Source organism: Ostrinia furnacalis, unplaced genomic scaffold (assembly GCF_004193835.3).
Source record: "Ostrinia furnacalis isolate ACB-3 unplaced genomic scaffold, ASM419383v2 OfSCF7454, whole genome shotgun sequence".
Taxonomy (NCBI): Eukaryota; Metazoa; Arthropoda; class Insecta; order Lepidoptera; family Crambidae; genus Ostrinia; species Ostrinia furnacalis.
Genome location: NW_021137693.1, coordinates 470,010 through 493,774, shown reverse-complemented (window position 1 = coordinate 493,774; position 23,765 = coordinate 470,010). Strand labels below are relative to the sequence as shown.

Here is a 23,765-nt window from a genome sequence, read left to right as displayed (position 1 = left end):
GTGATACTCACTTTATTTTCATGCATATTTTACTTCTGCGAATTAACGGTGTTACCGTTCGGAGATGGATTGACTTCAATCTACCTCACACTTTTTAATAAAAATAAAATAGTGTTATCTATTTTTAACATTAGAATCTCTAACGGTCTGCTCCGTTAGAGGTGTAATATTTTCAGGATGAGTGAGCAGAATCTGCCCGCGTGTACGGAGAGCATCGGAGGGGACATATCTGCGGGTACGTCGAGTAGAAAGAGGAAACGGACAAGGACATTGAGTTCAGAATCGGAGAACAGCTTTTACTCAAGTTCAAGTTCATCTATCAGCGACAGTAACAGACGTCGGAAGAAACGCAAAAACCGGCGGGATACGCGTGTGAGTACCGATTTATTAAATCAATTAATCAGTGATGTAAAGGCACTCAAGCAACGAATGGCTCGTTCCTCTACACCCATCAGCGGTAATCGAGAGGACGACCTCGTCGACCCAAATGTTAGCGGTATACTTTATGACGAGTTGCCTGTTCATAATAGTCCTAAACCGTCTACTAGTAGTGCGAAATTAGACTTTTCAATTAACACAAAGATTAAGGAACCTTCCGTTCCTAGCACACCTGATAGTAGATATGCTCGAAAAGTTAATGTCGCTTCAACACTTCGAACTTTCGAGCTGTAGTGACGTACGTTATTCGGATGTTCAAAGATCTTGTCTACATTTTCCGGGATTTGTTAATTTAGATCCGAATGACGAGGTAAAACGATTCGAAAATTCGAAATTTGCTGTCAGTATGGAAAAAGCCTTTGCAAGTCTAACCTACGCATTACTCAAACAACGTGAGGCTTTGGAAAACGAACTGAACTCGTTCTTAACATGGGTTAACGATAATGCTAACGAATGCATATCCTTTCCGGATATATTCAACAAGCTAAACGACATTGTTTCAAAAGGCAGCTATAGTGACGCAGCTAACAACACCATGCAACTAGTTTGCGGTCACAGAGCCGAACTAATACAACAACGAAGGGAAAACATACTTTCCTTGGTCAGAGATCCTGTGCATAAAACAGCTCTGCGCAGGATACCGCCATCGGCTACCAACTTATTTGTCGCAGAGCAGTTCAGCTCCACGCTGGAAAAAGTTGGAGGTGTCCACAAGATTTTTTGGCAAAACAACAAGGATCGCAACTCCGCTCCGCGGAACGATCCAGGGAATTCTTCCCGCGCCCAGAGCCAAAAGAAAGCCCCAAGTAAAAGACCAACGCACACCCCAGCGCAATCGAGACACCAAGCTTCCCTTCGGGGCAAAAATAAACAATCAGGTAATCGCAACGATAAAAACCGAGGGGCTAAGGCACACTCTCCCTCATCCCGCCGGGATAGGAGAGATAACCGAAGACGAAACTGACTCAACTCGGTCATTTCGTGCCGGACAACTTCGCCTTTTTTACTCACGCTGGGAGGACATGGGGGCGCCGCCCCACATCCTCAAAATGTTAAAAGGATATCGAATACCATTCAAAAGCAAACCGCCATTAGGCGTTCCGAAATTTCAACACCAAACGCCTCGCTCGGCGGAAACATCGAACATAATCAGAAAAATGATGTCTCAAGGTGTTCTAGAAGCGGCGGAGCTCACTCCCAGCTTCATTTCGACGATTTTTCTTTGTCCCAAAGGCGACGGCACGTCAAGGCCCATATTCAATCTGAAAAAACCGAACAAATTCGTTTATCAAGGAAGGTTCAGGCTAGTAAATGTTCAAAGGGTACCGCAATTCTTGCAACCCAACGACTGGATGGCAAAAATCGATTTCCATCAAGCATATTTTCATCTGGCGATAGGAAAATCGCACAGGCGTTTCTTGCGACTCATATACGCCAACAAACTCCTTCAAATGACTTGCCTGCCATTCGGTCTCTCGTCGGCACCAAGATCATTCGCAACACTGACGAATTGGGTGGCAGAAAAACTGAGGGATTGCGGCATTCGCATCCTTGTCTACCTGGACGACTTCCTCTTGGTAAATCAGGACCCAAGCCTATTACAAGACCAAATAAAACAAGCAATAGACTTATTGGAGTACTTGGGCTGGACTATAAACACGGGGAAGTCGATCCTCACGCCGCAACAGGTCATAGAATTCCTGGGCGTTATATGGGACCCGGGAAAAAACATCAAATATCTCCCGGACAGACTTGCGCTCAAGTTGAAGACTCAAATAAGAGGCCTCCTGAGGAAAGGAAAAGCCACGGTAGAGGAATTGCGGTCTCTAACCGGTCTGATGAACTTTTCAAGTTTCGTCATAAAACGGGGACGCCTGCACTATCGAGCTCTACAAGCCATGTGCAACAAAATGTTGAGAGCTCAGTCAACGAGGAGCGGGATACTTGCCGAGGACACGAGGCAGGAACTCGAATGGTGGGAGTCGCACTGCGAGACAAACTCCCTCATCCACTCCCCCCCACCAACGCATTACCTGACGACAGATGCCAGCGATACGGGCTGGGGAGCGAAGTTAAACGATCAAAACCTTCAAGGAACATGGAGCCCAAATCAGCAACGTCTCCATTGCAACTCGAAGGAAATGACTGCCATCATCAACGTCTTAAGAGAACAAGCTCAGCACCTGAGCTCAAAATCCCTCCTGATTAAATGCGACAATCGCACTGTGGTGTCCTATCTTCGCCACGAAGGGGGAACCAAATCTGGGGCCCTAATGAAATTAACCAGAACAGCATTTCAAATCTTGGACCAATTCCGCATTCACATGACCATCCATCACATCCCCGGCAACTACAATTGCGACGCCGATCGCTTATCCAGAAAAAAGCCGTCTCCAGAGTGGCATCTTCTACCAAGGATCACGCAAAAGATTTTCACCAAGTGGGGAGAACCGGCAGTAGATCTTTTTGCATCCCAACGAGCCCATGTGGTGCAAAAGTATTGCACACTCGACCGCAAAGACAGCAACGCGACATACTACGATGCGTTCAGCTGGGAATGGAGTTTTCACCTCGCTTGGGTCTTTCCACCTCCACATCTCATCCCAAGAGTCCTGGCGCACTTAAACAACGCGAAAGGGACCTTTCTCTTGATAGTCCCTCGGTGGAAGAACACATTTTGGAGACCAGATCTCAAAAACCGGGCTCTCGGACCCCCGTTCACCATCAAGGACCTGAACGCAGTGTTGATCGACATAACGACAGGACTGCCACCGTCGAAGGCATCAGAAATGACATTAGAAGTTTGGAAATGTCATGGGGGAGCCAATACCTGACAAATTGGTCAAAGGAACAAAAAGCCCCTTTACTGTCTAGTTGGCGAAAGTCAACACTGAACACCTACCGCCCTGCATGGAGCAGATGGGTCAAATGGGCGAAAAACAAGGGTATCGACCATCTAAATCCAACCGGATCGGATTTAGCACAGTTCCTTGCCGACCTTCATCAAGTAGAAAAGCTCTCGATGAGCACGATTTTGGTGCACAAATCGGTAGTCTCTACCTTTTCTAACCCAGACTGCCAGGAAAGGCTAAGCTCACATTGTCTGGTCAGGCATGTCCTCAAAGCAATCGCGCTGGCCACTCCAAAACCGAAAAAGCCACCAATCTGGAATACCGACATCCTAATTCGCTACCTGAATGACAAGAACCCTGATGCATCAAGTCTACTGGATATTTGCAAATGTACGGCAACTATTCTACTACTCTGCTCGGGAAGGCGAGTACATGATCTCACCCTCTTACGAATATCGCCGGAACATTACAAAGAAGAAGACGATTGTATTATCATGAAACCAGTTTTTGGGTCCAAAACAGACTCCCATAACTTCCAGCAATCAAACTGGAAGTTGCTAGCTAACCAGAACAATAAATCTCTATGTCCGGTACACTGGATTAAAAAGCTGGTTATGACATCCCACGAGAGACGGCGCCTAGCTGAATCTGACAGCCTGTTTGTAACTTTAACGGGAAATCCTAGACCGGCCACCCGTGCAATAATCGGAGGCTGGGTTAAGAAATTCCTCGAGGAAGCTGGAATAACTACAACACCGGGAAGCGTGAGATCTGCAGTGGCATCGAAAAGCTGGACAGAAAACTACCGGTTAGACGATATAATGTCGAGAGCAAATTGGAGATCGTCCAATACGTTTGCAAAGTATTATCAACGTGAAATCGCTGCTATACCAGCAAATAGTCGATCTGTTACCCATCTATTTGTGCCTATGAATGATTAGCTGATTGTTTAGAAGCCCGAAGGTGCAACTTATTAATTATATTCTGTATGTACACAGATTATATTCATTACCTGCCTAAGCTATTCTTAGCATGTATAATTTATTTCATAAAATTAGAATGATGCACTAAGGGTCAATCTATTATTGTTACGTAATTGTTCACATATATTTTTATATACATTACTTAGATAATAGTTCATTGATTGGTATCACTATTTATGTATAACAGCTACCTATTACTCGTGGTAAAGTTACATTTATTACGACTGCACAAGACACAATTTTCATCTTGGTGTGCTGTCGTCCGTATTTTACAATCAACTCCAGCTGAAAATTGTTATTTTATTTACCCATGAGATTGGATCAAGTTATTGCCCAAGACGTTTTATTTTAACAGTCAATTAAGGCAAATGTACATTATTATACTTACTCATTAACTGATTTGTACTGTTCATCGTTAATTAATAGAAATATTAATGAGTATTAACAAAATCTTTATTGCGAAGGTTCACAAGCGCAATTGAACATTTACTTATGCTATTACATGTTTGTTACATACAAATAATTATTATGGCAATAAATGTGTGAATGGTCTTGCTTGAGTTTGATCTTCTGATTCATATTTCCTTTACTTTCGATCACACTGGCGAATATTCACATAGCGCCACCAGGAGATAATAGACACTTCTCTCATTATACAAGGCTTCGAATAACGGTACAGTATTGTTTAATAGCGACGTTTTACCTAAAAATAAAACGTTTATTAAACATACTTACCTTATTCGAAGCCTAACTTTCTATACCTACCTGGTGACACAAAACACCCAATGACAAAATTCTCGAATCATAGCCTCGAGCTACCGATGGTGGCGCTAGTGTCGACAGATTGCAGTGGCGGGAACCGGAAAGCAGTGATATCGTGGGCAGATTATACGCCATAGCTAGTACTCAAACAGGAAACGGGATGCTACTCTCATTATACAAGGCTTCGAATAAGGTAAGTATGTTTAATAAACGTTTTATTTTTAGGTAAAACGTCGCTATTATTTTACCTAAGCGCCTNACAAGAAACACCCTGTATAAAAGGAGAAATTGACTGACTGACTGACAGATCAACGCACAGCCTAAACGGCTAAACGTAGGCACTTGAAATTTGGAAGGGACGTAGTTTAGGTACCGTACAGGTGCACTAAGAAAGGAATTCCCGAAATTCCCACGGGAACGGGAGTTAGCGGGAAAAAACATATGTATGAAAAAATCTAAACTGCGTAAGATAGACGCTTGAAATGGCAATGCCAGATTTTGTATGGAAGGTGGCGTCTTTTTTTTTTCGCGCGGCCATCGACCAAACTTTGTTTTTTGATTACAAAATCCCAACTAATATTATAAATGCGAAAGTAACTCTGTCTGTCTGTCTGTCTGTCTGTCTGTCTGTTACGCTTTCCCGCTTAAACCTCGCAACCGATTTTGATGAAATTTGGCATAGAGATAGTTTGAGTCCCGGGAAAGAACATAGGATAGTTTTTATCCCGGTTTTTGAAACAGGGACGCGCGCGATAAAGTTTTTCTGTGACAGACAAAATTCCACGCGGGCGAAGCCGCGGGCGGAAAGCTAGNATGATTTTCATACTAGATTTGCTTTTTGCGCGCAAAGTTTTGTAAGAAATTGCAACAAAATATTGAGATTGTATGTGTAAACAAACAATACCATCCATTAAAGGCTCCAGACATCAGTATGGAGCAGAATCAGCGCAATAAAAAAATAGCGCAATATTTTGTTGCAATTTCTTACAAAACTTGCGCGCAAAAAGCAAATCTAGTATGTAAATCATCAAACTTCTAATGCTCGTAACTCAGTTCAGACTGAGTTTAGAGTTATACATGTCATTGTAAGTTTGATTTATTACACTATTTTGTAATCAAAAAACAAGGTTTGGTCGATGGCCGCGCGAAAAAAAAAAGACGCCACCTTCCATACAAAATTTGGCATTGCCATTTGGCATGCAGGTACCTTAGTAAACTTAAAGCTTAGTTACAACAGGATATTGCAAAATTCCTACGGGAACGGGAGTTAGCGGGAAAAACATTTGTATGAGAAAAATCTAAACCGCTTAAGATAGATGAAGGGGGTAAAACGGGATCCACGCGTACGAAGTCGCGGGCGGCCGCTAGCTATCATCTAATCTTCTATTATCTAAATATATAAAAGGAGAAACTGACTGACTGACTGACAGATCAACGCACAGCCTAAACGGCTAAACGTAGGCACTTGAAATTTGGAAAGGACGTAGTTTAGGTACCGTACAGGTGCACTAAGAAAGGAATTCCCGAAATTCCCACGGGAACGGGAATTAGCGGAAAAATTCTTTTGTATGAAAAATCTAAACCACTTAAGTTAGATGCTTGAAATTTGGTGTGCAGGTACCTTAGTAAACTTAAAGCTTAGGTACAACAGGATATCGTAAAATTCTCACGGGAACGGGAGTTAGCGGGAAAAAACATATGTATGAAAAAATCTAAACTGCGTAAGATAGACGCTTGAAATTTGGCATGCAGGTACCTTAGTAAATTTAAAGCTTCTGTACAACAGGATATCGTAAAATTCCCACGGGAACGGGAGTTAGCGGAAAAAACATATGTATGAAAAAATCTAAACTGCGTAAGATAGAAATGAATTGATGTTCGTTAGTCTGATTATAACTCGAGAACGACTGGGCCGATTGAGCTGATTTTGGTTTTAAAATCTTTGTTTGGTCTAAACGATGAGTAAATACGCGCGCGATATTGTTTTTCTGTGACAGACAAAATTCCACGCGGGCGAAGCCGCGGGCGGAAAGCTAGTATTGCTATAAAGTCAATAAATATGGCTTCGAACACCTTGTTCATACAAAAGCTAACTGGAAGAGATAATTTTTCGACGTGGAAATTCGCAATGGAAGCGTATCTACAACATGAAGAACTGTGGGAGTGTATAACCTCCGTGGACTCTGTAGACACGAAGAAAAACATCAAAGCTAAGTCCAAGATTATACTTTCAATAGACCCACAGCTCTATGTGCATGTTCAAGACGCCACGACTGCGAAAATGGTATGGGACAAGTTATCTAAAGCATTTGAAGACTCGGGCCTACTCCGTAAAGTTGGTCTTTTAAGAGATCTAATAAATACAAATCTCAGTTCAAGTTTAAATGTAGAAGATTACATCAATAAAATAATGTCAGCAGCACACAAGTTGAGAGCCATAGGCTTCGGAGTTGATGATGAGTGGCTTGGCACTTTAATGCTGGCCGGCCTCCCCGAAGAGTACAAGCCTATGATTATGGGGATTGAGAGCTGTGGAATAAAGATTAGTGCCGATCTGATTAAAACCAAATTGCTACAAGAAGTTAAATCAGATACTACTACTGCTTTTTATGTCAAATCTAGTAATTACTCTCGACCCAATCAGCCTAAAGGACCCCGATGTTTTAACTGTAATAAACATGGTCATGTTAGCAAATATTGTTGGTTTAAAAATAAAAAAAAGGAGGAAAATGAAGATACAAAGAATAGTTTTGTTGCTGCTTTCTCTGCTTCTTTACTGAATGACAGCACCAACTGGTATGTGGATTCAGGGGCATCTGCTCACATGACAATGCATGGCCACTGGCTTGAGAATGAAAAAGCACCATCTGTAAATACCATCAGAATTGCTGACAATACAGTACTTCGTGTTCAGAGCTGCGGTACAGTCACTATTCAAGTCAAGAATGAAGACACTGGGACTGTGGACTGCATTCAAGTGAATGATGTTTTATATGTGCCGGGTCTATCCACAAATTTGCTGTCAGTGAGCAAAATAATTTCCAATGGAAACCGAGTTGAGTTTAATGAAAATAGATGTGCAGTAACAAACAAGGAAGGAAATGTAGTGGCCAATGCGGAACTAGTGAATAATACATACAAATTATTAACATGCAACAGTGGAAGGGCTATGTCTGTCATAGCTGAAGAGGTACATATGGCACCAACGACTCGGACATCTCAACTTCAATGATTTGAAGAAGATCCCCAATTGTACTCTGGGTGTGAAACTATCTCAAGACAATAAAGATGTGACATGTACTCCATGTCTGCAAGCCAAGCTGACCAGACAACCATTCAAGCATGAAGGTTCCCGAGCATCAAAATTATTGGAGTTAATCCACAGCGATGTATGTGGGCCAATGGAGAACCAGTCTATCGGAGGCGCAAGGTACTTTTTAACATTTATTGACGATTATTCCAAAAAGGTGTTTGTCTATTTTTTTAAGCAAAAATCAGAGGTTTTTGAGAAATTTATAAAATTTAAAAATAAAGCTGAAAATGAATTGGACTGTAAAATTAAAACATTAAGAAGTGACAATGGGACAGAATACAAAAATCATAAGTTTGATAAATGTCTGAAGCATTTTGGTATAAAACATGAGACAAGTACTCCATACACACCTGAACAAAACGGTAAGGAGTATTGGGCAGAAGCCATAGCAACTGCCGCCTACATCGTCAACCGTTCGCCAAATCGATCACTGCCACATGTCACTCCTGAAGAGCGTTGGACTGGATGCAAGCCTGACCTCAGCCACCTGAAAATATTTGGATGCCGAGCAATGGTACATATACCAAAGGAAAAACGTCAGAAATTAGATCCCAAATCTCGTGAGTTGATTTTTATTGGATACAGTGACTGCACCAAAGGTTATCGCTTCATTGACAAGAAAAGTAAACAAGTTGTGATGAGTAGAGATGCAGTATTTCTTGAAAACAGTATAAGCCAGAATCATAATTCTAAAATATTGAATGAAAATGAAAACACACATAAGGCAGAAATAAATCAGAGGAATGATTGTCATGAGTCTAATAGTACACATATTCAAGTTGAACCTGAAAATAATTCTAACAATGCAGAATTGAATAATGAAACAAGATATAATGACTCAGATTCAAGCACATACGAAGACCTGGAAGATGAGAGTTACATACCTTCAGATAGTTTGAGTTCTCCAGAAAGTACATACCATGTAAACCTAAGACCCCGTCGACAAAACCTGCAAGAAAATTTACAACATGAGGATGAAAGTAATGATACAGAACTTAATTCATTCTTATGTTCTAACTCTGAGTCTACCATGAGTCTTTTAGATAATGAGCCACAAAGTCACATTGAAGCACTAAATGGAGAAGATTCTAACCTGTGGAAAATGGCTATGGATACTGAATATCAATCATTACTAGATAATAACACTTGGACAGTAGTAGACTTACCTGCAGGCAAAAAGTTAATACCATGCAAATGGGTTTTCAAAACTAAGCGAAATGATGTTGGAGAAATAGTAAGATACAAAGCTCGTCTTGTCATCAAGGGGTTTAAACAAACAAAAGGTATTGATTATCACGATGTTTATGCTCCTGTGGTCCGCTTGACTTCATTAAGATACTTGTTTGGCTTAGCAACAAAATACAGACTGGAAATCCATCAAATGGATGCTATTACAGCTTTTCTACAGGGAGATGTTGAAGAGGAAATATTCATATCGCCGCCGCCTTGTTATGAAGTCGAAAACAAAGTGTGCAGACTTAACAAAGCTCTGTATGGCTTAAAACAAGCCAGTCGTCAATGGAACAAAAAGCTCAACGCTGCACTATTGGAGATTGGATTGAAAAGATCAATTATGGATCCTTGCATATACTATAGACTTAATAATGAACATGATATTCTTCTTATAGCAGTGTATGTTGACGATTTACTCTGCTTCTTCAATAATGAAAAAACTGCATCATTTGTGAAAGAAAAATTACAAGAAAAATTTCAAATGAAGGATCTTGGCAAGGCTGTACAATGTATTGGGTTGAAAATTTCACAAAGTAAAGATTTAGATGAAATATCTTTGGATCAATCACTTTATATTGAGAAAATCTTACACAGATTTCGAATGTTTGACTGCAAACCAGTACCAACACCATTTGAAGCTGGAACACAATTAAAAAAGGCTGAAAATGAAAGTGAAATTCTACAGAATATTCCCTATCAAGAAGCTGTTGGCTGCCTTCTTTATCTGTTGCAAGGCACACGCCCAGACATAACATATGCGGTGAACACTGCAAGTAGATTCAATAACAGTCCTACAATGCAACACTGGACAGCTGTGAAAAGAATGTTCCGTTATCTCAAAGGAACAATGAACATGAAATTAACTTTCAAAAAGAATGATGAGAACATGGTTGGCTACTGCGACGCCGATTGGGCGAGTGACACTTTAGACAGAAGATCTTGTACTGGATATTTATTTATTTTTCAAGGCGCATGTATAAGCTGGAACTCAAAGAAGCAAACAACAGTTGCCCTCTCCAGCACCGAGGCAGAGTATATGTCTCTGGCTTCTGCTGTGCAGGAAGCACTCTGGCTTCAACAATTGGAAAAGGACATCTGTCAAAATACTTTAGTGGCTTTGACTATGTACTGTGATAATCAAAGTGCCATTAGCATTTCAGGTTCTGATGTCTATCAAGCTCGCAGCAAACACATAGATGTCAGATACCACTTCGTGAAAGAAAAGGTTGCAGCAGGCCAAATACACATGGAGTATCTATGCACTGAAAAGATGGTGGCTGATGTATTGACCAAAGGACTTCCTCGCTGCAAGCACCATGCCTTCACCGCTGCAATGGGTTTGCGTTTAAGGGAGGGTGTTGGAGTAAAACGCAAACCACAGAGCACTGACGCAAACAGCAGCGCCCCCTAGAAGTCTCTCCTCTCTCTGTGCTCTGACGTATCGTTTATCGGTCGAATGATTTGTAATATTAGTTAAAAATAAAAGTCTATTTATCTAAATCAGTGCTTTAATTTATAACAACANTAGCACGGCGTGGCTCCGTAGCGATTCGTAGCAAACAGCCGGGGAAGATGGGTGTTATAATAGTTCTTTGCGGTTTATGTGCTCCTGGTACTTACGATGCTTTGGGTAGNTGTCTAAATCCAAATTGCGAGGGGGACAATATGTTAAAATTATTTAAAAAATCTACTAGTCTACTATTAATAAGTTTTTCCAATATTTTTGAAATTGAAGTTAAGACCGAAATGGGGCGATAGTTGCTGACGCAGCCTTTGTCACCACCCTTGTGCACAGGTGTTACAATTGCTCGTTTAAGCGATGTAGGAAATATGCCAAGTCTAAAGCAAGTATTAGCTAAATGACAAATGATTGGGATTATTAAATTTTGAGATAGTTTCAAAAACTTTGTTGTAATGCCGTCCCACCCCGGAGCGCTATCGGATTTAAGATTCATAAGCACTCTATATATTTCTTCATTGTCAGTATCTATCAGTACAAAGGATGTGCTTTGGGTTTCTGAAAAATCGTTATTTAATCGGGGGGAAGTGTTCGTTACAGTATCTTTTACAGAAAGTGATCGCCGGTGACGACAGTCAACCTCCGCAAAAGACACTGCTGGGTGTTCTTTACTTAATTCATTTGCAAGGTTACTTCCAACCTCTGCAAAGTAGGAATTGACTTCATTTAGCGATTCCAGAATGGTAGGTTTTATGTTAAGTAAATCTGAGTTGCAGGTTTTTTTAGGTTTAAAGGTAGCAATATTGTTGATGGTGTTCCATAATTCTTTTGGATTATTTTTTGATTTGATTAGTTCCTCTCTCTCATAAGTACGCTTTAACTTTTTAATCAGATTATTTATATAGTTTCTGTATCTCCTGTAGCTTATTCTTAATATCTCATTTTCGGGATTCTCACGCAAAGTTTTTTGCATTCTGTTTCTGTTCTTTATACACCTTAGAATGCCATTTGTGATCCAAGGTTTGCAGATTCTCTTACTCCTACTTATCTTAATAGTGTTTGTGTTTGTGTCTATAGATTCTTTTATTACATTAATTAATTTATCGACTATGTTGTTAGGATCTGTGAGTAGCATTATCGATTGTATATCTTTTTCCTCTAATGTTTGTATAGCTCCACTATAATTTACTACTGTTTTAGTTTTTTTATAATTATTTATTATGTTTTTGATGTTTTTAAGATTCATAAGTATTAGATAGTGATCAGTAACGGTTGTTTCAAGAACAGAAATAAAAGCATCTTTTTTATTAGCCTCAAGTTTCAGCATAAAGTGGTCTAAGCAGCTGGATTCCCGTGTGGGTAGGGAATGTCCAGTTGAGATACCATGAAAGGATAGCATATCAAGGTAATTGAGTCTATTTTTACGATCTTGAGATTTTTCCTGTGAATCTGGTGTAAGGTTTATGTTAATATCTCCAGTTATTATGATATTTTTGTGATTAGTCAACGTGTTTAGATATTCATTTAGCGAGTTAATAAAGATTTCTGCATTTGCATTAGATGGGGAACGATATATGCATATAACTGCTATGTCATTTAGTATAATCTGTAAACATGAAGCATGTTGGAGAATGATTTCTTTTGCTTGTACATTATGATGATTTTTTATGTACACAACAACTCCGTCGGCTTGGTTTATGTGGTTACTTGTAGTGAACGATTTGTAGTTTGCGATATTCGGTACAGATTTGTTAGGATTTAGTCTACATTCCGTTAGAACTTGTATGTCGATATCAAAGTCAAGCTGTGTCAGTGATATTTGTAGGTCATCTAAGTTATTGTAAACACTTCTAATATTTTGTGTTATGATTGTTAGGTCAGAATTCTTTTTTGTCATATATTTAGATATATCGTTTATGTCACATTTAACAGTTTTTGCCGTTTCAATCTGGTCTATTTCATGCAAGTTTACGAGTGTACTATTCATTTAGGTTTAGAATGTTAAAATCAGTCGTATTTAGACGTTTAAAAAGTGTTTTAAAAAAGTTAAGGTTGTTTATTTTATTTATAAATCTCAAAACAGTTACAGATTTTAGATATTTGGATGAATTGTTTAAAAAGGTATTGGCATATAAAGCATAGTGTGTTTGTGTGTGAAAAGTTGTGTTTGTGAGTGTGTGATTGTGTGAGTAGTTTAAACGAAATCTGTGAACACTCATTAGTAATGTTAACAATAGTTGAAAGTAAGTACGATAAAAATAAAAACTAGTCATGCCGATTGCAATAGAGTGTGCACCTGTGCTTCATTGTTGATCAGTATTATAGGTGAACTTTCATCTTTTCTGACATAAATCTTTCCGAAGCTGGTCCAGCAGAACTTGTATGATTTCGATTTAGCCAAATCTCTGGCCAAAAAGAATAAGCGGGAGCCTTTCACTGTCAGATGCTCGGAAACAAAGATTGGCTGATCCTCATTACTTGTAGAGCCCATATGTTTCGCACGTAGTTTTTCCTTCCTTTTCGTATTGAACGATTTGCATGTCTTCATGAAGTCGTTTTTTATAAGTGTGGAAGCAGTCTCAACGACTATGGGCGTATTCTTGTTATCTTTTTTACCACTTCTAACCCTGTAAATATCCTTTATATCATTCTTAGTCAAAGTGTAGCCGACGTTTTTGGATAGAGTCAACACCATATTTATTAGAGAAGTTTTATCTTCGTCATTAGTTTTAGGTACGTTTTTTATTTCCAAATGTTGCTTTCTTCTTTCTCTCTGTAGGTCTTCAATTTTATCTTCCAATATTGTTATTTCCTCTCTGTCTTTTTTTGCTTGCACCTCCATTTGGTCAACTTTCTTCTTCAGTTCTTCATTTTGACTTGCAAGAAATGCAAGAGAGTTTTCAATATTTTTATTCGATTGCTGGATTTCATTAAGGGTAGAGGTGATTTTTTTCGTCTCATTCTCTTGCGATGTCATCAGAGATTGAAACATTACTTTAAATTCTTCCCTGAGTGCTTCCACTTCTTCACCGCAGGCACAATCTCTTTTCCTTTTTATAGTAAATCTTTGTCGTGGGTAATTTGTAGGAGTTGTAAGGTCTGTTGTGGTTCCACTTAATAAGCTTATATTGGATTCCGAGGAAGATTTGTCCATTTTTGCTTCGTTGCTGTACCAGGGTTCTATGAATACTCAGAAGGTTCTTGTACTAGTTGCGCGCCAGTAATAATCACGGTCCCAGAATTTGTAGCACTAAGAAATCGTTGTTATTTAGTCGAACAAGATACCAGGATCGCAGAGAGCACCAGGAGATTATATTCATTCGAGGCCCGTAGCAGTGATCGCTCGGGGCGCGTAGCGGCGATGACGTAGAAAGTAGGTGGGGCCTAGTAGCGATTCACTTTTCGTCGTAGCACTATTGTAGCACGGCGTGGCTCCGTAGCGATTCGTAGCAAACAGCCGGGGAAGATGGGTGTTATAATAGTTCTTTGCGGTTTATGTGCTCCTGGTACTTACGATGCTTTGGGTAGCTTCCATGAGTAGCGGGCGCAACCAGGGAGACAGCGGTAGCCACTTACGGAGATGGCAATCGTAGGCGAGACGCCATGTCCTCAGCCGCGCGTGTAACCTCCTCAATATTTATGCACTCCTATTTTTCCATACGAATATTTATCGCGTAAAACTTTAATTTAATTCATTTTAAAGATTCGAATAAACTCATTGAGACGTCTGCTCGCGAACGAGGTCCGAGGGGAAGGGCAAATTTGCAGTTGTTAATTAAAGCAAGGTACAATATTGCAGTTGTTCTACTTCCCTTATTACTAAACTTAATATGAAAACTGCAGCTAGAGTTCGCCCATTATGTATAGTTTACGCCGCCAGACCGCGGGCGGAACTTGAAGTTGAAGCGAAAATACATCGCTGAAGATAGAAAGCTTTCGTGCTTTTGGGTAGAAAGTCACGCCCGATCAAGATGTTCGATTATTAGATAAGTCAAATTGATGAAAAGAAGTTACTTTGTAATAGTTTTCTAGTTTTAGAATAGACCAGGAGTTTTGGAGCAAAGTCGATCCTTAGTTTTGAAGTTCTAGTATTTTCGTCTGATTGTTTTAGTTGCGGGTCGAATAACAGTTTTATTTCCTTCTGTCTGGTTCTAACATAGCCTTGACCGTTTCCCCTTATTGCAAAAAGTTAGACTCTGTTGAACTCTAGTTTACACTGACATTTAGTATGAAAATGAAACTTTGAACCAGTATTCATTCCGCGTTTAACATTTTTGTGATAAGGCCCTTTGGGTTTAAAGCAAAAATGATGTATGTAATTTGGCTCTCCAGACAGAATGGGATGGGATGGAATCGAGAGGCATGGATTAACCTGTTCCAATTAGAAAGTTTTATGTGCTTCGAGGGGAGGTGCGCTTTAAATTTAATCCATCGGTCAGCAATAACTTATCGTGAAATCTTCTTCAAATTCACACTATAATATGGTAGAGTACATGTCTGTAGTATCTAACACCACGTTAATTTTACATTATCTAGCATCATTCCTGAGTTACCGACAAAAATCGTTTAAGTTCACGATTTATCGCTATACCTACAGCCGGATAATGGAAAGGTCGTTGCGCAAAGATTTAACGAACACTCCAAGAGGGTTTGCAACCTTTTTAGCGTAGTCTGTGCCGGTAAACCTAAATATTAAATTATACCGCAGTCTCCGTTTAAGTAATGTGCATGTGAGCTGGCTGGCACGCTGCAAATTGGTGTATATTGTTCTGCAAACTTTCTTTACGCTTATGAAATTTAAGCACGTTTTTTGAGCATAGTGAAGGCCAATCCAGGTTTTTATAGGCTTGGTCTTGATTATAAGATGAGGGTTGAAGATTCGATTTATGGTAGAGAGAGCATACCCAGAAGATACCTGTTCACTCGCCCTGAAGGCAGGGAGAAGGGTCGTATGATTTTGGGAACACAGAGGCTGGACAGGCAGGGTATTCCTTGGCAGTTTAGTGTACGCTTTAAAAGATGTAGCGTTGTGCTTAGCAGGCAGGAGATAGTTTACCATGTAGTGGTGTTAGTGTGGTCGTGATTTATATTTTCACTCAAGGAACAGACGACGATATCTTGGCTTAGAATATTTTTTTGGTAATTGACTTTGTAGAGCCCCCCAAAAAGTATCTCATTGCCCAGTATCAGTATATCCCACGGTAGGTGCCATCGCAGGCTATTGATCGCGCCCCAAGGCTGGCCCGCAAGGCCACGGCCACATAATTCGATATCGCCTAAACCTATCTGGTACGTGCCTAAAACTAGTCTAGAACTAAATCCGTCCGAACCTATTTGAATAGATATTGATGGAAAGTAACGGAGCAGAAAATTAAGAACAACGTGTGAATATTAATATTTTGGAGCATATTACTTAAGCAGGAAAACAAAAGTACCAACCCACAAAGAAATACTTCATTTGCCTTTAATAAACTAAAGAGGGAGGGTCATGTTCCTGCAGTGGAGAATAGATGAGATGATGGATGATGGAACCAGTAGTTGTATACTTTCATCATCATCATCATCATCTCAGCCATAGGACGCTCACTGCTGAACATAGGCCTCCCCCAATGCTTTCCATGTTGTCCGGTTGGTAGCGGCCTGCGTCCAGCGCCTTCCTGATACCTTTATGATGTCGTTGGTCCACCTTGTAGGTGAACGTCCTGCGCTGCGTTTTCCGGTACGCGGCCTCCACTCCAGAACCTTGCCACACCATCGGCCGTCAGTTCTGCGTACTATGTGCCCTGCGCATTGCCACTTCAGCTTGCTAATCCGTCGGGCTATGTCAGCGACTTTAGTTCGTTTATTTAGTTGTTTACTTTACTATGTTTCAAGTACATGGTATCGACATCTCGCTTGAAGTTGAATAAATGTTATTTAGCAACAGAAATGTGTTGTAAACTGTTAAAAAAAAGATACACAAAAGAAGATCGGGCTTAAAAAGCCTAGTGTACCATTGTTGGCAGCCAACTGAAGGGCGGAGGATGAGACCCATTGAAACGCCCAATTGGCCACCTCGCATCTGTTTCCGAATGACCCAATTCAACAAAGATTCCCGGTCCTCAAACTCCTGAGACGGCGATTAAGGCAATCTGTGATAAACTCAAACTGGAATTTTATTATCAATTTAAAGTGCGATTATAAAGCATTAACGTTCGTTTGTGGTTGAGTTTGAAAGATAATGAAAGTAATTGTATTCTTTGATGACGTAACTGAATTAGAAAATTTACCTCTTGTCCTTATTAAGGAAAAGAAACGGCTGACTAAACTAATATTTGGCATTAAGTAAACATAAAGAGACTACCTATAAATTATTATAGTCAATGACATCATTAATAATACTTCAAGTTAATTGTCATAATGCTTTCTTTATTTTTACTAATTCTTTAAGCAAAGAAGTTGCCCTTAGTCCCTTATGCGTTTGTCATCAATAAGGTTTAAAGCATGCCACACAATCTTGTATACGAGTAATTCATGGTATAGCTCACCCGGGGCTTACTAAAGATGCTAAAGACCCTTACAACAATACAGTCATTACCGGTAATGAGGGTAGAGGGGAAGGGACGGTAATATCTCGGTATTCTCAGTAGATATTGGGTAGTGATGTTCCTTTTCACAACTAGGAGTAACCGGTTACGGAAAATGCTTTCACAAGTTATCCACAAATCTGGAAATTCCAGGAATCCTCGTTATGAACTATGAGCGTATGTCGGCGAATTAGTAAATGTACCTATAGGATTATGAGGTACACTACCTCTGCGAGTTACCGAGTGCTTACACTGATTTTCTAGAGTGGCCTCTACATCACTGTCTATTTAGTCTAAGATCCCGCTATACAACGACCTTCACCGAGATGCTTATTTGATGAAACATATTTTATATTCAATTTAACATGTCAATAATTATATTGCTTTAGGGTTGCCTAATAAATATCAGTCCAGGATATGATTAATTAATCATTAAAAAAAGATTTTTTTTTAAATATTTCATCGGTTTGACTATTAAACAAACTCCATACCAATCGAAAGTATGAAGCCCATAGAATATGCAAACGTTAGGTTGCCTATTCTTTTCCAGTCATAACTCTCGGGTTGCCAGGTATAAACAGGTAAATTGATAGAGCATTTTGCACCGGTCTGATAATTTGATCAAATGGNCACGGTCGCCTTGAAGTAATCGTTTATGAAGTTTAGTTCCAGGACCACAATATTGATACCCAGGTAAATGTAACTCAAACGGTAAATGATCTATCAAGGTATTAATTATACCACTGCCTTCCGTCATCAAAATTCAAAATTATTTATTTGCGTAAAACATGGTACATTTCAGTTATTATCTTGTTACGAGAACAACATGTTTCATCGACATAGCAATATGCAAACATTTAGTCGTCATGCAGTATTATTATTAAATTATTAATAGTCATTATTAATATTACATGATCTACCTCCAATAGAATTTAAATGTCAAAAATATTTATTACAATGCAATAACAATATCAATTAAAACAATTAGGCAATTCAGGTAAGGATTAAAATTTAGGATGTCACATAAATTATAATAAATGTGGGATCTTGTGAACGAAATATGAACACTTGATTTTGGAAAATATCGTCTTTTATTTGAAAAACCACACGCTCGTCTTTGCAGTAAAAATCAGAGTCTCGCCATCTTAGATTATTTGAATTTATATCCATTCATTCCANTTATTACATTATTTTGTAATCAAAAAACAAGGATTGGTCGATGGCCGCGCGAAAAAAAAAAGACGCCAATTTCCGGCATTGTCTTTTAAATAAAAATAAAGATTATTTCATTATGAACACGGTGGTATAGGGTTGCCTGCGAAAAATCAGTCCTGAATGACGGTTGTCGAATTTTGTAAAGTGAAAATAAAACGGAAAGGTGACATTTTTAGAGTAGTTGGCAACATTTGGGAAAGACGAGTTGTATGAGGCGTTTGTGTGTCTTGTCAAGAGGTGTCGCTTGGGTGAAGAAATTCCTCCAGTGTTGCCATGCTTTGGGAGATTTGGTCCAAAAATGTCGAAAGTGGAAATAACGACTTCCGGTCAAAAATTTGGATGACGCTTCCTGCAAAAGGGTCGTACAAATGACATTTGACCATTTTCATCTCGATCACCTGGCAACACTGGCAGCTACGGGGAAAAGTATTTTTTTCGACATGGGTGTCTTTAAAGTTAAGGACGGACAGAAGGAGATATGGCAGAAAAAATCCAAAAATGGGGTTTGGTCGGTTATACGACCCAAATTAAGGGAAAAATCCGAAAATTCAGAAAATCAAGATGGCGACCGAGTGAGCGGCCATTTTGTTAAAAGTTTCAGATTTCTGATTTTTCAAATGCATTTTTTGGGCAGTTGGCTACATTTGGGAAAGTCGAGTTGTATAGAGCGATTACGTAGTTTGCTGAGGAGTATCGTTTGGAAAAACAACATTTTCCAGTGTTGCCATACTTATTGCATTTTTCGCTTAATCTAGACCATTTTCCGCGCCAAAACCCATTTTTACTTTTTTTCTAACTTAAACCAATCCCGTGAAACAATTCCTTAAAACCACCCAAGTCCCAAAATTTTGTGGCCCCGTAACTGCCAGTGTTGCCAGGTAATCGAGATAAAAATAGCCAAATGTCATTAGTTTGACCTATTTGCAGGAGTCGTCATCCAAATTTTGGACCAAAATTCGTTATTTCCATTTTTTACATGGTTTGACCAAATCTTTCAAAGTATGGCAACACTGGAAAATGTTGTTTTTCCAAACGATACTCCTTAGCAAACTACGTAATCGCTCTATACAACTCGACTTTTCCAAATGTTGCCAACTGCCCAAAAAATGCATTTGAAAAATCAGAAATCTGAATTTTTTTACAAAATGACCGCTCACTCGGTCGCCATCTTGATTTTCTGAATTTTCGGACTTTTCCCATAATCTGGGTCGTATAATCGACCGAACCCCATTTTTGGATTTTTTCTGCCATATCTCCTTCTGTCCGTCCTTAACTTTAAAGAAACCCATGTCGAAAAAAAATACTTTTCCCCGTAGCTGCCAGTGTTGCCAGGTGATCGAGATGAAAATGGTCAAATGTCATTTGTACGACCCTTTTGCAGGAGGCGTCATCCAAATTTTTGACCGGAAGTCGTTATTTCCACTTTAGACATTTTTGGACCAAATCTCCTAAAGCATGGCAACACTGGAGAAATTTCTTCACCCAAGCGACACCTCTTGACAAGACACACAAACGCCTCATACAACTCGTCTTTCCCAAATGTTGCCAACTACTCGAAAAATGTCACCTTTCAGTTTTAATTTCACTTTACAAAATTCGACAACCGTCATTCAGGACTGATTTTTCGCAGGCAACCCTATACCACCGTGTTCATAATGAAATAATCTTTATTTTAATTTAAATTTGATTAAATTATCAGACCGGTGCAAAATGCTCTATCAATTTACCTGTTTATACCTGGCAACCCGAGAGTTATGACTGGAAAAGAATAGGCAACCTAACGTTTGCATATTCTATGGACTTCATACTTTCGATTGGTATGGAGTTTGTTTAATAGTCAAACCGATGAAATATTAAAAAAAAATCTTTTTTTAATGATTGATTAATCATATCCTGGACTGAAATTTATTAGGCAACCCTTAAGCAATATAATTATTGACATGTTAAATTGAATATAAAATATGTTTCATCAAATAAGCATCTCGGTGAAGGTCGTTGTATAGCGGGATCTTATACTAATTCGTATTATAGGCGAAAGAGCTTCTTGATTGATGAAGCTCAATATTAATATTTTTTGACCTACATACCTGGCAGGATATTTATAACTCAACTAAAGGTTTTTGCGACAGTGAACAGTCCTTTTAAAATTAGATCTACATACATACTCTGCTTCTGGATGCGGGCAGCGCAGGACCGTTCACTGTGGAAAACCTTGGGAGAGGCCTTTTTCCAGCAGTGGACGTCATTTGGCTGAAACGAACGAACATACTCTGCTGTTATAAATCATATCGTGACCAAGCAAGTGCAGACTGACGCAAGAGATCGGATGAGTGGCTTTAACATTATACGCTATTTAATAGGTAGGTACACTGCATCTCTTTCTATTCACCCTCACCATCAAACGTACATCTAAGCACCTACCTAACATACGCAAAAGGCGGCTGTATTATCTTAAGGGATTTGCAAAATACATCTTTTCCTTCAAGAAATACTTCAGCTTTGTCGGCGCTCCAAACTTTGCATTAAGTCACCGGCTGAGCGGTACATCTAGATAAATCCCAGCACTTGGTCGTGCACGCTTATTGCCACATTATGTAACGTTCCTATAAAGGTCAGAGTTGCGTAACGTATAGTTTAACATGTTTGTTTGTGCTGGATAGGGTTGCCAACAACCACTCAACTTATGTTCCAGTGTTGCTCGTTTAGAGGCACTTGGGAAATTGATGATATGCCGGCGAATTCTGTTTTGGTCGGTCGGAATCAGGCAGAGACTGATTTGGATTTCCTTTGGGAAAACTGACCACTAACTAAAGACAAAATGTTTCGTTCGTTCGCTCGTTTCAGCCAAATGATGTCCACTCAGAAGTGGTTGTCCAGTGACAAAGGCCATCCCCAAGGATTTCCGACCTCTCCTGCGCTGCCCGCATTCTGGTACTTCCTATGATAGGTGAAAGATGTATCCCTATAACCTTATTGGAGTAATATTTCCATGCTAAAATATAAGCTGCCAACTCGGTCTTCATACACACAAACTTTGCTATCAGACTATCAAGCTTATGAAGTAGGTAAACATAATACATATTTATTAGCCAACTTATTAGTTTACAAACTATGTTCTTCGTTACAAACTTAGCTAACTTTTCTGGCTTTGAAAACTTGTCTCGCGTAGATATTTTTAAAATAACGTCTACTGAGTTGTTGCTTGTTCTTTCTATTTATGACTTTCGTTGTATTTTTTATTCACTTTCATACATCGCTTAAAATGTGTCTGTTTTATAAATAAGTTCACTTCAACACCAAAACTACATCATGAAGTGATAGCATGGAACTAGGGCATGAATATCGGAATCTCGGAATCTCGTAATATCGGAATCTCGGACTGCGAGATCCGATATTTCAATTCCGATATTGAGCGACCCAATATCGTAATATCGGAATCAGATAAAAGTTTTAATTGAGATTTTAAACAAAGCGTTTAAACTCGCCACAACCTGCCACAAAGCCCAAAGTACATGATTGGCAAAGACCAATGATTTTCTCATGTCTCTCACCATCACTTTTTGTTCCACTGCAAATATTTTAATATCTTTACTATTTATGGTTAATTTAACTTGTTCTAAATCAATTTTAGCATTTGCCATAGGTACTTGGTCAACAAAGAACGACATCTCAACTCCCTTTCAAACATTAATTTTACTGGACTATGGACCGTCAGTTCTGCGTACTATGTGCCCTGCCCATTGCCACTTCAGCTTGCTAATCCGTCGGGCTATGTCAGCGACCTTAGTTAGTTTACGGAGCTCCTCATTTCTGATTAGATCTCGTAAAGAAACACCAAGCTTATCCCTCTCCATAGCACGTTGTGCCCTATATTCAAAGGCCACGTTTTCGAGCCGTATATCATCACTGGTAACACACACTAATTGAAGACTTTCATCTTCGTATTCGACGATTTACCTCTTTCTCGAAATTGCATCTAACTACCTAGCTGATCTTTGTCCGAGATAGACATTTATGTACTTACTTGTCAACAATCTCGAGAATCGAGCTCCTAACCGAAACTGGGTAAGGAGCAACATGGACATTCGACATAACCTTCGTTTTTTCCATATTCATCCGAAGGCCTACCTGTTGGGAAACTCGATTAAGGTCTTCGAGCATTATGATAAGGTCTTCCAACGGTTCTGCCTTAGTACGCAAAACAGACGGACGATGAGGCAGCAAGGTTCTGAAGTGGAGGCCACGTACCGGAAAGCGCAGCGTAGGACTCATAACCACAAGGTGGACCGACGACCTCATAAAGGTAGCAGGAAGGCGCTGGATGCAGGCCGCCACCAACCGGCCATTGTAAAAATCATTATCGGAGCCTGTGTTCAGCAGTGGACGTCCTATGGCTGACATGATGATGATCATGGCTCGTGGTTTTGTGAGTTGTACATCGATAATCAAAAAGGAACAAATTACAAGCATATTCAAGTTTTTTACCACTCTCTACAATTTTTGTAGCACGTGATTTGAATGACTCTAAAATTCGTTCCGCCAACATAAAACAGGGTAATATAATGAAGGAGTAAAAGTTTGTTTGATACCTGTGATTTTACAAAAACACTTTAATTATTTGCTAGTCCATAATTATAAGCTCATTATCAGTAACCATTCATTATCAGGTGATCCGTCTGCTCGTTTGCCTCTTGTCACATAAAAAACCAAATGAAATGGATACCCATAACGTAAAAATGGTTTTAAAACTTCAATTTTATGAAGTGCTATTTTGTACCAAATTAAAGATTTTGATTACAATCATTATTTTATTGTAAACAATCCAGAATTCTTACGAATATAACCAAATATTAATTTTATAGCACATGAACTCAATTCCGATATTAATATCGGTATTCCGATATTGAGATCTAATATCGGAATTCAATATCGGAATTGAAAACC

The 23,765-nt window shown here is 39.4% G+C and overlaps 2 protein-coding genes across 2 annotated transcripts in view; one reads left to right on the top strand and one right to left on the bottom strand.

The window, feature by feature from the left end:
• Positions 1-23,765, top strand: part of LOC114364644 (uncharacterized) — an 84,303-nt gene that overhangs the window by 26,224 nt on the left and 34,314 nt on the right. The window lies entirely within an intron of this gene.
• LOC114364645 (uncharacterized) lies at positions 13,105-14,774 on the bottom strand. The gene has a single exon (XM_028320871.1). The coding sequence runs from the start codon at positions 14,192-14,194 to the stop codon at positions 13,310-13,312; it is 885 nt and encodes a 294-aa protein (XP_028176672.1). The 5' UTR covers positions 14,195-14,774; the 3' UTR covers positions 13,105-13,309.